We start from the raw sequence: 17,068 nt of genomic DNA, 5'->3' as shown, positions 1-17,068 counted from the left end.
GAGGAGACTTACACCCATCTGTATAACCATAATTCAGCTTCATGGCTTTATGCCTCAGTTTCCCCCATGTAAAAAGACACTGTGGGTTGCACCGGCTGGGAGCTAGGGTCTAGTGTTCATGCCTGTTGAGCTCCAGATGAAAGATCTGGGTAGCTGATACCCTCTTTATGCCTCTGTTTAATGGTCTTTCTCTTTCTCTCTCTTTTCAAGGCTTGTGGAGACAGGAGCAGAGGGTTTGGGTTGGTTTGGTTTTTTTCCCACCCTCTTCTCCTGAATGTAAAGTTATGCAAAGCCCAGAGCCAGACGGGATCCTCCAAAGGGCTGGGCAAAGGACCTGGTAAAAAACCAGCCCACCCTAGAAACCTCCTGGGCTTGGCTATCTGCTGCAAGATGGATGCTGGCGGAGACCAGAGCTGCTGATGGGAAGGTGACCTAGAGGGGGGAAGGAAACTATGCTGCGTCCCCTTGGAAAGGCTGCAGCCGGACACGCTGTCGCCTCTTCCTTGGCTGTCTGAGAAGTTACCCACCCCACCCCCACGCTCCTTCCTTGGTGAGCTCAGTGCTGGGCTGCGGAGCCAGGGAAGCGACAGGGGCTCAGTGCCGCATGGCTCTCTAGGCTGTGTCGGGGTTTCGGCGAGTCATTGGCGATGCCTGGGAAGAGCCGGGGATCTTTTTGCATGGAGCAGCTCTCCGTCTGCCTACTCCTGAGTGCTTGCAGCTGCTGGTGGAACCCAGCTGGCTCGGCTAAACCGAAGGGCCAGGGGCATCCGCACATGAACTCCATCCGCATTGACGGGGACATCACTTTGGGAGGCCTCTTCCCGGTGCACGGCCGGGGGGCCGAGGGCAAGGCCTGCGGTGAGCTGAAGAAAGAGAAGGGCATTCACCGGCTGGAGGCTATGCTCTTCGCCCTGGATCGCATCAACAACGACCCTGACCTGCTCCCAAACATCACCCTGGGCGCACGCATCCTGGACACCTGCTCCCGGGACACCCACGCCTTGGAGCAGTCGCTGACCTTCGTCCAGGCCTTGATTGAGAAGGACAGCACTGAGGTGCGGTGCATCAACGGCGGGCCCCCCATCATCACCAAGCCGGAGCGCGTGGTGGGGGTCATCGGTGCCTCCGGCAGCTCCGTCTCCATCATGGTGGCCAACATCCTGCGCCTCTTCAAGGTAACGCCCCCGGCTCACGGTCCCTCACCCTGCCCTGGGGGGTCCTCTCACACCTTCCCTCTGTTTTGGGATGAGGGAAAAGCACACCTGGGGTGACTGATGCCGCCTCCTTGCTGTAGCAGCTAAATAACCCACCAGCAACCGTTTTATCGATAATGGAATGTACTAACTGCTCCCTCTCAGGCAGGGGAGGCCAAGAGGGTGGGCGGGAGGGAAGTGCAAGCTGTCTGCTGGTGTTCAAAGTACCCCCTCTCTCCAGGGGATTTGAGTTCTGCCGGCCACACCCTGCAATGATGCCTTAAGTTAAAGGGGCTTCCCCTCCGGTCCCTGAGTTCTCTCCTGCAGGTGCCTTGGATTGTGGTGCTCCACAGAGGGCAAGGGGAGGTGTGTCTTTGTGGCAGAGAGGCTCGTGCATGCTGCTGCCATATGCGGGTGGGTGACGGGGATGGAAGGGATTTCCCGCGGGAAAGGTTCCTCACCAGCAGGAGGAAGATGCCTGCTCCAAGCAGGGAGTAACTTCTTTCACGGTGGGGAGGTGCTTTACCTGGTTTATGTGAGGCCGTCGGTTTTAGAGGCAGAAGGAACAGCCTTAGGGCGGAGACCTTAGGGCCCCTGGGTTCTATTGCCAGCTCAGCCGCTTGTGCGTGGTGTGAGCCTGGGCACGTCTGCGTCACAGCCTCCTCTGCCCGCAAAATAGGCAACAAGGGTGCTCAAAGGCTGCTTTACTGGTTGGGCTTTGGGAGATCAGGAGCCAGCGCCCCCTACATGTGGCAAATCACTTAGTGGCTCTGTGCCTCAGTTTCCCATCTGTGCCACGGGGTTAATAGCAGTGCTGGGCTCTTCAGGGGGGAAAAATACAGCAAGGCCATTGAGATGCTTATTAGATGTGGGCTGTAGAAGCAGCAGACATTTGCCTCTTCTACTGTCTGGGGTAGGGGCCTTTGCACCCCCATTACGCACATTGTTTGGAGAGCCAAAGAACCAGACCCTGAGTATGCTGGAAACCACTTCAGGCCAGAGCATGCTGCTGCCCCCCCGGTACCTCTAATTCCAGCCCTCCTGATGTGGGGCCTCTCCTTTGCAAGACTCCCCGAATGCAAGTTGAAAATGAATCCCAAAAGGTGGTACTGGCCCTGTGACACACAGTTGAGCTGTTCTCATTGCCTCCACTAGAGGCCAGTGACCACACGCACCAGGTTGCGAAGAGACCTGGAGCCAGGGTTGTGGTGCAGAGCACGGTTCCCCTTGTTACCTTGTCTCCTGCGGACCTAGTCCCGTGGTCCTTCCCTCGTCACCCAGAATGAGGCTCTGCAACAGGCTTGCAGCATCTCCTTCGCGGTGGCCGGGGACGACTGGCCGAGCAACGCCTGGCCTTCCGTCCGCCATGGAACATGCTTTGGGGGTTTGGTGTCCCTCGGTGAACGCTTGCTCCCCTGGTGCCCCGGGGCTACGCTATTGGGGCAACTCGTCTTAGCGCACCTCCGGACCCTGAGCAGAGCGGGGTGTCTGGGAGGAGGCAGTGCTGCTGGGCGTGAGAAGAGAGGAGAAAGGGGAGGGGTGAAATGGATTCAAAATACAGCCCCTGCCCTATAGCTAGGGGGGCCATCTCCCATGCGGGCTGGGGCCGGATGAGGGACCCCCGGGAAAGCCTGGGCATGTAGGGAATGGAGTCGGTGGTTCAGCAGAGGGCACTGGTCAGTCCTCCATTGTCCAGGGTGGCAAGCCCTTGAGGGAGAGTTTCTCCCAGTGACACTCTCCCCTGGGCCTCCCCACAAGGGGCCTGGACGTTGCCCCTCTTCGCCGTTCCGCCCACACCTCTCCCTTCCCTTCTCCCCTCTCCCACTCCCTGCCCTCCCCTGCAGAAACAATAAACTGCACTTTTTGTTTTGGAACAAGAAACACCGGTTTTTTTAATCGGGGTGAATGTAACTGGGGAAAGAACCTGGGAGAGTGAGGGGAAAGAGGGAGAAGAGGAGAAAGAAGAGGCTCAGGGTTGGAGCAGGGAGTGGCACCTGCGTTGGGTGGGCCCACTGCCTTTTGTGCAGGGCCCTCGGTGACCATGGGGCACTGTTGTCTTCAAGTCGTCATTGTCAAGTCCAAGTCGAGTCTCAAGTCACTACAGTTCAAGTCCCAAGTCGAGTCTTAATTTAAAAAATGTCCAGTCACTTTTGTACAAGCCATCAATATCGGCAATTTCGGACAATTTTTTCACCGAGTCGATTTAACAAAATGAGCAAATCTCAAGTCGAGTCTCAAGTCACAAACAATGAACCCGAGTCGAGTCTCAAGTTGAGTCACCTAGGCGACTTAAGTCGGACTCAAGTTCAAGTCGTGAGACTCGTGTCAACAACTCTGCCATGGGGGCCTAAGGGGAGAAGCCGGAGGAGCGGGAGCTAGTGTGGGACCACCAGGCGGTCCGTGACCATGTGGAAAACCGCACAGATGCTCTGGCCTCGCTGCAGCAGCTCCCTCCAGGTGTCGTGGTGCAGCTGGAGGTCCTCCTGCAGTCTCTGGTCCTGCTGGTCCATGGAGCACTTCAGGGCAGCGGTATGCTCCCTCTGGAGGTCCTCATGGGCTCTCCTGCGCTGGCAGGTCACACGGGGTTGGGAGGCTGGCACAGGAGGTGTGGACCATGCCCCACTCTCAGCTGGTCCAGCCGTGGACAACAAAGAGAGGGGCAGTCATCCCAGGAGACACTGTGCACGAAGCCTGGCCCTCGGCTCTGAGCCAAGAGCGAAAGGCCTCGGGCCAGACGATGGCGATGTGCTTTGAGCAAAGCCATCTGTGGCCTAGACAGTGGGCCCTTTTCTGCAGGGACACAGATGGCCCCGGGGGGAGGCATGGGACAAGCCAGCATGGGAAGGTGCCAGCCTGTGGGCGAGAGGGGGGCTATGGGGAGCCTGGCCTTCCCTCCATGCTGCGCACACGCCGGGTCCAGCTGAGGCGGTGTCCCACAGGGAGAGGACTTGTATCCCTGGCCGCTGGAGGAGAGGGAGGCCGGGTGTTGGGAGAAGGTGTGTGGGAGCGGCAGACACTCCTGTGCTTCCTGTGTTGTCCCCAGGAGCAGATGCTCCCCTGAGAGTGCGGGCATGTCCGTGTGCCGTGTGCGGCACGCCTGAGTGTGTGTGTGTGTGTGTGTGTATCCATGTCCCCAGCCTCCTTCTAGTGGTGACTTACTCCCAATAAGTCAGGCCTCTCCAGACAGCCTGTGAGCCAGAGCACAAGGGTCCTCTGTTGCTGCCTCCTGGGGATGTGTGCCCCGGCCTGGTGCCCCACATGCACAGGCCGACAAGGCAGAGCGAAGAGTGCACCCCAGCCCCTTACTGCTCATCACCTCCACCTGTATGTGTCAAGGGATAGTAATGGCACTCACCTGAGGGGCTTTCCCCGGCCTCGGACAAGCTGGTGCTGGCCTTATCCAGCTCCTTCTCCTCTTCTTCACTGGCTGTGCTCCCTGAGAGGGTGCCGATGGGCATCTCCAGCCCTGAGTCCACAATGTGGGGGAAGGGACTGACCCATCCCCAGGATGTGGTGGAGCTGGGTGTAGTATGAACAGGTCTGCAGTTCCGCCCTGGAGTGGGAGCTGCTCCCTGGCCTTGGTATAGGCCTGTCTTAGCTCCTTGACCTTCATGCGCACCTGCTCCTGGGTGTGCACGTGTCCCTTGGTGGCCAGGCTGTCAGCCGTCTGGTCATTGATGTCCACAGTCCTGCGCCTGGTGCGGAGATCCTGGAGGTTTGCCTCCTCTCCCCAGACCTCAGTGAGCTCCAGGATCTGTGCACCACACCAGGAAGGCGCATGCCTCTTCTGTTCCTGGGAAGGGTCCTGGGAGCTGGCTGCCGGCTCCCTTGCCGCCGTGCAAGTCTTAGTGGGAGCAACAGGGTCACTTGTGACAACTGAAAACTCTGCTCTGGCAGCTAGGGTTGCCAGATGGTTGAAACAAAAATACCAAATGTGGCCCCCCCCCCCAAAAACCAGGAATAAAATTCTGTTGAAGGGGAAAAAAAAGGGAGGGGGGAGACTAAAGTTGTTGAGAAAAAAATAAAAATAAAACAGCATTAAACCAGCATGTCCCCTTTAAGAGTTAGTGCAGGGATAGGAACAGGGGAGCGGTTCAGCACTAAGACCCAGGGGCCTGCATTGCTTCCCCTAGGTATTTTGACCGGCAGCCATTTTGTGCTGGCAACCTTGGGGAACCAGGTAAGCATGGGGGCCGGGGTTGGGAGGTGTTGGGGTCCGGGGAGGCCAGGCGCTGAGTGTTTGTAGGGTTGCCAGATGCCTGGCATTTTTGCCTCCTGACTGGGGAAAAATTCAGAGAATACTGGACATCTCAGGTGTCAGGTAGTCTCTAAATTTTTTTACTGGACAGGAGCTGAAAATACCAGACTGTCCGGGTGTATACCGGACACCTGGCAACCTGAGTGGCAGCTGCCATGTGGCTCAGTGCTGCCAGGGCCTGCCATGTGCCATAAGCCATTTCCCTGGGTGGCTGCAGCTTTAAGGGCTGCAGGGGTAGGGGGACTACAGAGTTCTGATGAGTGTGGACAGAGTGGCCAGCCCGTGGGAAGGGCTGGAGGCCCCTTATTTTGAAATAACTCCAGCCGCCTTGTCCTAAATAGCTCTTTTGGAATAGGCGTTATTCCTTGTACTACGCGGTTACAGGTTTCAGAATAAGACTGCTGTGTAGACCTAGCCTAAAGGTCCCGTGGCAAATTTCACAAGCCTGGCAGCCAGATTCCCAGTTGGATGCCTCTGCTCTACTTTTCTAAGTGCTCCATAACTCTGCAGCTGCAGGTTGAGTTTCCAGAGAGGATGTTTGGTGCCTAGCCCAGTGCTGAGGGCGCTAACCTGGGAAGCTGGAGTGTCATTCTTGCCTTGCCAGAGCCTGTCTTGGTGATCAGTGAGCCACAGGGTGCTGAGAGGAGGGTGTTGCTCATGGAGATTCTCTGTTAGCTCAAATTGCAGGGGTATGTGCTTTTGAGAGTGGTGGTGGGGATTAGCGGCCATAGGATGCAGCCTAGTAACAGCTGTGCATTTCCTAGGTTGGGGAAGGGTCAATGTTCCTTCTAATTTTTTCCATCTGTGTACAGAATAAATTTTGTCATGTGCACCGAGGCATGTGCAGATGTGCACCACCCATATAAACACATAAGCGCTGTGGGCGCTTTGCTGATCATCTGGGCAGCATCTGAATCTCCCCAAGCGCTCAGCTTACAGGGAATACTGGTGTGGGTGCGGGGTTTTGTTGTGACATATGGTGAGTGAAGTGAAAAAAGTTGGTGCCTCACACTGAAACCTGGTATTACTGCCCTGGTCATGTGGCTTTCAGGGGACGATGTGCAAACTCCTCCTCAGACTTGTATTCTGCTCTCCTGGCTATGCCGTTGCTTGGTTGCATCCCTCTTGCCTGGGGCGAGGAACTTGGCAGCTCTCCTGAACTAACAGGCTGAAGCCTGGTGTGTGAGAATATGAGACTCCAAAAGAAACCGAGGCTGACCCCCAAGAAGGAGGCTTGATTTAGCAGGCAATGCTTTTCCTCTCAGGGCTGGTAATGAGCTAGTGGCTGTGCTGGGGTAGCCCCGCACTGCCAAAGGTGCTTTCTTAGGGAAGCGACATAAAATTGAGGTGCCGACCACATGAAGTTCTAAAATAAAACAACAAAAGCCAACAAACCTGGTGGCGCTTTTCCTAAGAGCAGGTCTGTTAATGCTGGTGGCTAAATTCCAACCCAGGTAACCTTTTCAGTTGCTCATCTGCTGGAGACTGGGTTGCTAATGTGAACAAACTGCCTAACGGCAATCTAGCTAGGAGTTGCTTGCCGAAGAACTTGTGACCAAGGATTGTCAGAGCGTTCTTGTGGGCAGCGGGAGCTATTCCTCGCTCAGCTCTTAGTCATTCATGGATCCTGCAAAGGTTGTTGGCAGAGTTTTTAATAAAATACCGTTCTGGAGAGGGCTGGGCTTGCAGGGTAAAGAAAGGTAGGGTGTAATAAGAGAGTGTGGGGGGGGGGGGGGGGGGACTTAAAAAACTTAAAAAACAACAAATAGTCTAGCCGACCTTAGAGACTAACAAAACACGTAGATGGGATCGTGAGCTTTCATGGGCACAGCCCACTTCCTCAGATGAATGGAGTTATTAAAGGTCCAGTTTCTAAATAAATAGGGGAGGGGGAAGGAAAAAGAAGGGAGGTTGTGGAATCCCCATCTCTGGAGATATTTAAGAGTAGGTTAGATAAATGTCTATCAGGGATGGTCTAGACAGTATTTGGTCCTGCCATGGGGGCAGGGGACTGGACTCGATGGCCTCTCGAGGTCCCTTCCAGTCCTAGTATTCTATGATTCTATTTATTATAAGCGGAAAAAAAATGGAAAAGAATAGTCAATTAGAGTGTCTGTGCTCCATGAACAGGGGCGGCCTGAGACGAGCTGCCGGCAACTGGCGCCCCAGGCGGAATGCATGATCAGTGCCCCCGCCTCCGAGATGAGCTGCCGGCAACTGGAGCCCTAGATGGAATGCGTGATCGGCACCCCCGCATCCAAAGCCCTCAACAGCAGTGCGTCATCATTGGGCATCCTGTTTAACGCGGCGCCCTAGGCGACTGCCGAGTCTGCCTACATTCACCCCTGTCCATGAAGCTGATCGAGAAGGTACTCAGTGTTCTTAAGGACCCATTGTTTGGTTTTTTATGTCATTAGGATGTGGACTGTAGCGAGCCATCCGGCCAATGTCTTTGTTCATACCTCTGTTGAAGGAATCAAACTTGTAAGTGAAGTTGAGTTCTGAGCCCTCCCTGTGGAGTTGGCTTGTGGAAATGGCCTGAAACAACACGGTGACTTGGAGATCCATTAGGTTAAAATGTTCCCCAACAGGTTTCTCTGTGTGGCCTTTTCAGAGATCTGATTTGTGCCCATTGATTCTTTCTCGTAGAGACTGTCCAGTTTGGGCAATGTACATGGCAGAGGGGCATTGCTGGCACTGGATGGCATAGATCACTGTAGTGGATGTACAAGACTGGCTGCACAGACTGTATTTTAATGCATGTGCAGAAAGGGGCTGAAGGAAGGTAGCCAGGGCAGGGTAAATGCTGGCAATTTCTAACTTTGGAGTGTTTGACTTGGCCACCTACATAAGGATTAGTATTATCGAGGCCCCTTGGGGGATGTGTGTGTTGCACTCAGGGGTGTAATTGCAACATGGGCAGCCATACCCAGGCTAACGCTGCTCATATTAGCCCTGCTAAAAAGAGTAGCCCAGACCTTGCAGTGTGGGCTGAACAAACCTTGCTGCCATGGCTACACTGCTGTTTTTTGCCATGCTAGCTGGGGTCTGAGGAGCAATATAGAGCCTCAGGTTGCCATATAGACCTTTCTGTAGAGGCTGTGACTATAGACATAGTCCTTTTCCCAATGAGCTCACCCTCTAAATGGAGGAGATGAGCCCAGGGTGAGAGAGAGAGAGGGATTATCATTCCCATTTTACAGATGGGGAACTGAGGCCCAGAGAGATGAAGTGCCTTGACCAAAGTCATGCGGACAGTCTGTGGCAGAGGGGATTTGACCCCCAGCTCTCCCAAGTCTGAATCCAGAGCCCTAACCATAAGGCAATCCTTTCTCTCTAGCTCACTAGCAACAAATTCTGCCAGGCTCTGTGAGCTCCCGTTCTGTGGGCTGATACACCCTTCCCATATTTCACGTTGTAACAGCGTCATAAGCTTAGGAGGCTCCCTCCACGCAGTTGTCATCTATAGACTGATGCTCTCAACTCGTCTGCCTTCAAACAGCAAACAGATAGCACACTGAGGCATTTTAATGTATATCATCATGACACCAGTTATTGCAGATGATTGGATAATGGGCTATGGATTATATATCCAAAGCTTGAGATCGTATCTTCCCTTAATTCCCGAGGAACAGAATGATTGCCGTCACTTGATGTGTTTATCATTGGGAGATGAAAGCAGCGATCAGTTACAGAGTCATGGTGAGGACACCATTGTGAAGTCAACATCTGTGCTCTGGGGGATTCATTGTATCCCGTAGCTCTAGGGATTTGTAGCGTGTGAAGGTGTCGTGGGACGCGTGTATAGGGCTTGAATAGTCATGTGATGGATTGATGCTTCTTGGTACCTCTGTGTTGCTGTTTTGGGTTAAAAGCTTGTGGCTCGGAAGTCCCCCAGAAGGCATGCGGCCCCTGCCCAAGATTTGATAACTAAATTAGAAAATGGCTCTACGTCAGTCTAGTTTTGTCCCTCCGAAGGGCCAGGTATGGATTAGCTAATCCATTCCTATGGATCCGCACCCGCTGCTGAAAATTATGATTTACATTAGGCCTCTAAGTATCCTACCCCTCCGAACTCAATCTCTTAGAGGATATTTAGGAGCTGATTTGACTGCCTTCTGTCATGCCTGATGTGTGTTATCTTAGTACAAGGCTTAGTATTTTACTCCTGGGGGAATTCTGCATCCAAAAACCCCCCACAACAATTCTGTGCACAATATTTTTTTAACATTTGCATATTTTGTCAAAACAACACACTACAATCATGCCAGTTTCAATTATTTTGGCCATACATTTCAAAATATCTGTCAGCAAGCATGTCGGTAATAATACAGACCAAGAAAGAAAGAAAGAAAGAAAAAGATCCAGGGAATGTTTTTTTGACAAATGCATTTCTTACCCAGCATATTATTAATACAGGACTTTGAGTAGTTCATTTAAACTACAAGACAGAAATGTATTTCTTGTCCCCTTCAAAACCAATGCAAAGGCTTGGAAGAATCGTGGTAACATAGGCAATGTCTAGACTGCAGGCTTCTTTCGGAAGAAGCTTTTCCGGAAGAGATCTTCCAAAAAAACTTCTTTCGAAAGAGAGCGTCCACACTGCAAAAGTGCATCGAAAAAGTGATCTGCTTTTCCGAAAGATAGCATCCACACTGAATGGACTCTATCTCGCATGTAAGCTGTGATTACTTTAGACAGAATGGCCACCTGTGCTTTTCCCTCTTTCCTCTTCTTTCGAAAGAACCCCCTCTTCCCCATCCACATACACCTTCTTCCGAAAGAGCTCTTTCGGAAAAGGCATTCTTCCTCATAGAAAGAGGTTTACCAATGTCAGCAAAACCCCTCTGTTCTTCCGATTTTTTTCCGAAATAATTCGATTGCAGTGTGGACGTAATTGAAGTTTTTTCGGAAAAACGGCTGTTTTCCCCAAAAAACTCTGTAGTGTAGACATACCCATAGGAACTGAGGGAAAGGTATGAAACCTGGAAGGTTATTGGCTGTGGTTGGGAGAAGTATGGAACAGGATTTTTGGGGGAAGGAGGATTGGTAAGAAGTGGAGGAGCCTCTCATGCAGACATTGGCTGATCTCAAGCTTGCCCTGTTCAATCAGGCAGACACCCCATGTGTCCTTTAGCTTTTGGCTGTCATCCCAGTAGCTCCTGGGTGTTACCCACAGAAGTCTCAGGTGCCATACTCTGTCTGTCATAATTTACCGCCATGGCAGGGTGCTTAAGGTACGGCAGCTGGTTGTTAGCTGTTTTGGCATTACAGCGGCCTCTGGTGGGTTAGAGATGGAACTGCAGCACTTTTCTGCTCAATGTATTTTCTGAGGGGGGGAAAAACCCGCTTGGTGCCTGACATGAATTCTGTGTATGTGCAGTGGCAGAGAATTCCACCAGGACTAGTATTTGGCCTCTCCATTTGTGTGTCTGGCCTGTTGGCTGACATATAGTGTTTGGCATTATCATAGGAACCTCTGGGTTTTAGGCTTGGTTCTCCTGGGAAGACTTTGTACAACACTGAGCAACATGTGGCTTTTCTGTGCCTCGGTTTCCCCTATGTAAAATCAGGCTCATGATGCGTCCTAGTGACTACAGCACTGGGACCAAGGAGACTTAGCCTCTATTGCTAGCTTTGCCCTGGCCCTTTGGATGACTTTGAGCAAATCACTTCATTGCTCCGTGCCTCAGTTTCCCCATCTGTAAACTGGGATAAGGTTACTGATCGCCTTTGTAATGCACTTTGAGATCTATGGATGAAACATGCTAGATAAGAAATAAGCTTTGTTAGCATTATTTGTTAGCATTCTTGACCCGTTTAGATCGTAAAGCATTTTAGGGCCTCTTAGGGTAGGTCTACGCTGCAGCGCTATTTCAGGATACCAGAAGTATCCTGAAATAGCTATTCCACATCTTTTGAAGCAGCCTGTTATTTTGAAATACATTTTGAAATAAAGGGTGGCTTATTCCGACGTCCCAGTAAACCTCGTTCCACGAGGGTTAAGGGGCATTTCGGAATAGCGAGTTATTTCGAAATTTGGCACTGTGTAGACAGCATCAAATTATGAATAAGCTATTTTGAACTAAGGGTGCTCTGTAGACACACTTAGAAAGGATGGTCATGAGGTTCAGGACTCCTTAGCTTCCTCTGTAATACAAATAATGAATAGTCAGGAAACTCTGATCATTCCGGGTGAATGGGGCTGTCTCTAATGCAGAAAGTTCTGTTCTGATTTTTGTCTCCACCTCCATTTAATCCCAGTAGAATTCCAAGGACTCTTTAATTACTTTTTTTCTTGCCGAGAACTTATTTATACACGACAATGTCCTTGGGCTAGAAAGTGTGTTTGAACAAGAGCCCCCTTAGTCACAACTGGCAGAGATACAAGGCAGCGCATAGATAAATGTAAATATTATGCAAATGCCAAAGCAACCACAGTGGAATATCTACAAGCTGCACAGGTAGACCAAGAGCAAATTCTCCCGCCGGGGTGCAGGTTCCCAGCTCTGGTTTGTGTTGTCTATTTCCTTTCCTAACATCTTTGGAATTCGCTGTCTTCTCTCTAAGATATTTTTCTCTCCCCCTTCTCTTTTCGCCTTTGTGCTCTCCCGAGAAAGCTGGCGGCTGTTAGCTGAGACAGAAAAACCGATTGCTGATGGAGTTTGATTTTTTTTCCCTGGGTCCCTTTTTAAAACGCGTTAATGTTCCAGGCGATGAGCGAGCGGGCTATTCAATAATTAAAATAATATAAATTAGAGGGAATGGGAGAAAACTTAAAAGCCATTTGCTGAGACAAAAACGATTGAACACATTCACTTCAGGGAGGAGTGGGGGAGAAGAGGTAAGAATGAGAGACAAGGGGAGAGAGGAAAAATGTTTTTTAATTTTTATTATCTTAACCTTTGTCAATTTTTTATTTTTATGCAAAGAGCCCAGTGAAAATGGCAGGAAGGATGCCACACAAACCTGTCTGGGGTTCAGTCTATCCTAGGTGCTTATTGTTTTACATAGTTATCCTCACAATTGCTGTGAGGCAGGGTAGGGCTCTTTCCCATGGGAAACAGTGGTGCTAAGTGACTCACCCAGGGTCACATGGGGAGTCTGTGGCAGGGCAAGGAAGTGGCTCTGAGTCTCTCTGCGCTATACAGGAAAGTTTTCATAGTTCTACTGATGTCGACACACCAGTGTGAACCTCTGGGCGGACTGTTACCCTGGTCTCACTGGATTTTTTTCTATCTAGCATTTTCTAAGCCACAGCTGCAAAGACAGGCATGCAAAGAGTGCCTAGAGGAGTCGTGGTAGTTATATTGGCATAGCTACATCCGTTTAAATTCACATCCCAGACTACAACAGCCATTTTTTTCTCATGTAGGCGAGGCCAATACTCCCCATGTAGTTTTGTGGTAACAAGTCCCACAGATGGATCATGCACTGGGTGGAAAAAACTCTCTGAGGTTTTCACCAGATGTAAATTGGCTGCTTAAGTAACCTTGGTTCTCTCTGGTGATTGTGAGAAAGTCCTTTCTCCCTGTTGGTACACACTATTTCCCCAATTGGTTAGCAGCTGGGCGACGTATACCGGGGCATTCTTAGGGCTCAGTATCCTTTTAGCAACTAAGTAGAAAGTGATCCTTGGTGCAGTTGCTCAACGCAGGTGAATGGTCTTACTGTTGCTACCCCACATTGCATAGGCTCCCGGCTGTCAGCGACTGTGTCTTTCTGATCTTCGCTGCTCTGGAAAGAACTGGGAACTTTCCAATGCTGCGCACACCAGGCCTCACTGTCAGGTGCCTCCCTGCTGGCTTTGGGCTGTGATCTGACCTAGCCGTGACCATGATTAGTAGCCACCCTTGTTCTGGGAGCAAGGTTGTGTCAAAGCAATCTCATCCCTGGCAAAGTCATGGGTCCCAGACTCCCAGGATCCACTTGCATGAGGTCTTTTCCTTCTGCTTGCCCCAAACTCCTACATCATGCATGCTGGGTGGTGGCGGGAGGGGGTTTGCATCTGTGTAGCACTGGGCTATGCAGTGGATGCTTGTGTCGCACTGTAGTTGTTAGGACTATCTAAAACTGGCAGCTCATGAAGAGGAACAAGTTTTTAGGTGCTAATAGATTATTAGATTAGGTGCTAATAGATTAGGTGCTAATAGATTTTTAGGTGCTAATAGTTACATACATACTTGGCTTTCTCTTTGCCCTCTACCTCTTTCTCCCTTCTCCCCCCCTTCTCTTTTTCCCTCATTTATTTTGGTTCTGGACATCCAACACTCCGGCCATCTGCAGAAGTGGGCTGTGCCCACAAAAGCTCATGATACCATCTCCATGTTTTGTTAGTTTTTAAAGTGCTACCAGACTATTTGTTTTTTTTTAAGTTTTTCCTGTTACAGACTAACTCAGCTACCCTCTGAGGCTACATCTACACTACAAGGTTTTTGCGCAAAAACCGGCAGAGCGTCCACACCTCAAGCGTGGTTTTGCTCAAGTACATCGACAGGACTGAGGGCTTTTGCCGGTAGAGTTATTCCTCTTCCCACGAGGAATAACTCCTTTTTGCACTACAGCTCTTGCACAAAAAGGCAGGTGTGGACGCTCCAGAGGGGTTTTTGTGCAAGACAAACCCTATTGGCAAGAGCACCCTATTTGCCCTATTGGCAAAAGCACAGGTGCTCTGATGGCCATTCTGTGACTCGCCATCAGAGCTTTCTTGTGCAAGCGCATCCATGCAGTGTGGACGCTCTCTTGTGCAAAAGCGATGTGCTTCTGAGATGTGGATGTGCTTTTGCACAAGAAGTTTTTGCGGAAGATCTTTTCCGCAAAAGGCTCCTTGCGCAAAAACCCTGCAGTGTAGATGAAGCCTGAAGGTTTAGGAAGCCAGATATAAAGCATCCTGCATCTCAGGCAGGGCTGGCAACCAGGAGAGCCCCGAAGGGCAGGGAGACCCCCATGTAGTCCATGGTGGGAGATGGTAGATATCATGGGAGAGCTCTATGCTTGTTAAATGAAACTGACTCTGTCAAGAGAACCGTTTACAGAGATGCTCAGCGAGCATTCTAGCCACGTGCACACAGACTGACTTCCCCTGATACTGCCTCCAAACTCATCCCTTCTGCAACCTGAGCACAGGGACTTAATGGGTCTGGTGCTTGGCTCTTCACCTTCCCTCCCAGCTGCACACCTGGAAGCTGCCTGGAGTCTCTGCAGCAGGCTGGCCAATCTAGGCCAGGACAGAGCGAGGGGAGCAGCAGAGGGACTGGACGAGCAACCAAGACTAGGTTTGCGAACTGTCCTCGCGTACCTAGAATTTGCAGGGGGCGGCGGCTGCACCATAGCAGCGTTTTCATTGGATGCAGAGAGAGCGCCCGGCTCTCACAGTCAATGCCGTGTGCAATCAGCACGCCCTGCACTTCCTGTGCCCTGGCTTTGCACGGGTTACTTTAGTAATACCAGCTGGGGGAGAGAACCTGCATGGACGGAAATGATCAGAATGTGGCAACCCTGTGCGTGGGCAATGGTAACAAAATGTCTCGTGGGTCTCACTTAGCACCCCGATAGGCTGCAGGTTGCCCACCACTGGGGACTGGGGGTGGAGCGTGGGTGGGTGCACATCAGGCTGTTTGGGGAGAAACAGCCTCCTCCCAGCCACGTGCACAGGTTAACTGTGGGGCAGAGAATGCAGGGAGCAGGCAAACCCTTATACTTGGAGTCAATGGAACCAAGTCTGGATCTTCCCATGAGGATCAGATCTCACGACCCAGGACTCGGCAGAAAACAAACATTGTTGGGTGATGAAATACGGGTGGTCTCGTCTTAGAATGTTGGTGCTCGTCTATTCAGCCTCCCTCCCTTGGAACCGGGGGGATGTGTAACACTGAGTCCGTACAAAGGCTGGACAAGCACCCTTGTGCTGGAGAGCCCCCCGCAAAGCGCGCGGCTGGTAGAGGAGCCCTGCGGGTCATTGCTAAACCCTGCATGATCCGTCAGGATGCGTGGGCAGCCTGCGGCGATAAAGGGGCTGTTTGTGCAGAGGCAAGAATTTTGTGTAAGAAGAAATTAGCTACAGATAAAGTGGAAAAGGAAACGTGAGGGAGGAGAAACGAGAGAGAAAAGCGAAGCTTCCAAATGGAGCCGTAAAAGCCATAAACAAAGCCTAATTATTGTACAGCGAAAAGCAAGATCTTAAGGAGGCAACTTCCTCCTTTTGTTCCAGGGAGAGTCCTTTGTGGTGGTTTAATTAAAAACAAGTGCTTGGTTTTGTACACAGTGGAATCGGAACATGCAGATTGGTGCTGGCATGTTGGTTCCTAGCCCGGCCTGGGAAAACTGGGTAGGGAGGGGAGCTGGGTGGATTACGCTTGGTGAAATGGGGGTGTGGGAAGAGGAGAAGGCAGGGATGAAAGCTAGGGTTGGAGAGACGGAATAAGGCAGACAATAAGGAAGAGGGCAGAGAGAGAGAGGAGAGAGGCTGGGTTTGAAGGTAGGGCTGTTAATTTTATGTATTTATGTAGACGTGTAACCGCTGAACAATTCAGCAGTCACACTTTTACATGCGGGGGCAGGTTCCCGGGTGTGCGGAGAGCTGGTTTTTAAGCTGGCTTACTGAGAGCACCAGGTTCCCATGCAGCCACCTGCCCCCGACTCTGTGGCTGTGGGGCAGGCGGCTCTCCAAGAGCCAGCCGGCTCCCCACGTACATTGGATCCCACCTGCCTCCCTGTGCTGCTGCCTCTGTATCAGAGGCAGCAGTGGGCAGGAGAGGGAGGCTGCATGTTACCGTGAAGATTACTGATGTGCCCGGGCTCGTTGGTTAACCGGGTACACAGTTACACCATCACATCCCTAGTAGAAGGATGGGGTGAAAGAAGCAGAGGATGCTTAGGGAAGGGGATGGCAGGGTGAAATGATGGGGTGGCGTTGGGCCCTGTTGTAGAGAAAAGCAAAGCTCTGCCAGCAGAAAAAGGCACTGGTCCAGCAAACTGGGAGGGCTGCAGAGCGGAAGTTGTTCTGTGATGCACCGCGGGGTTGCATTGTTACAAAATGTAGCCGCCAGGAGACACATTCTTAAGCACGACCTTCTCCATTAACCAACTCCTGCATGTGTAGAGACCCAGAGCTTGCTGGTGACATCATGGGGGTGGGCTCCTATGCACATGGCTTCACTGGGGCTCTGGGCAGGCCCAGTCCCAGTGCCTGGAAGCCGATCCCATTACTCAGTTCTCTTTTCCTGCAGTGCTGTGTGGGACTATTTGCTTATCATTATGCATGTTCGCTGCTGGATCTGAGGCCCCCAGGGGATGTGAGTAGGAGGGCAGCTCTTCCTCCGATGCTCTGCCATCTCCTGGAGGCTTCTCTTCCTCCAGGTATCATCCTTGGTCAGCAAGGGTGGGATGAGGAACAGAGCCGCCCCCCCCATCCCCGCAGCTAAACCCAAACCTTTGCTGAATTCTCCCCATCTCTGACAGCTCATGGCTGATGTGGCTTAGCTAGGATTCTTTCACTAAGCAATCAAGCCTCTTGTTTTGTATGCCCGGCACCTAAGGAATCTTTATTGATCTTGGAAATTTGGCTGCAGCATCCGGTTTCCTGGAGGCCTGGAAGGCAATCCCTGGGTGACCCATT

The 17,068-nt window shown here is 51.5% G+C and overlaps 1 protein-coding gene across 2 annotated transcripts in view; it reads left to right on the top strand.

The window, feature by feature from the left end:
- The first annotated feature begins 216 nt into the window (after nucleotides 1-216).
- The window catches only part of GRM4 (glutamate metabotropic receptor 4), a 204,257-nt gene continuing 187,405 nt past the window's right edge, over nucleotides 217-17,068 (top strand). The window contains exon 1 of one of the 2 annotated variants that reach the window (XM_075910067.2): nucleotides 217-1,175. In XM_075910067.2, the coding sequence (XP_075766182.2) occupies nucleotides 648-1,175 (528 nt within the window). In that variant the 5' untranslated portion in view covers nucleotides 217-647. Of the gene's footprint in view, nucleotides 1,176-7,594; nucleotides 7,821-17,068 lie in introns of those variants that run through there. The other variant, XM_089773623.1, reaches the window with a different exon arrangement.

Source organism: Pelodiscus sinensis, chromosome 27 (assembly GCF_052426305.1).
Source record: "Pelodiscus sinensis isolate ZL-2025 chromosome 27, ASM5242630v1, whole genome shotgun sequence".
Classification (NCBI taxonomy): domain Eukaryota; kingdom Metazoa; phylum Chordata; order Testudines; family Trionychidae; genus Pelodiscus; species Pelodiscus sinensis.
The sequence above is the reverse complement of the archived record's forward strand: the minus strand, read 5'-3'. Positions and strand labels throughout refer to the sequence as shown.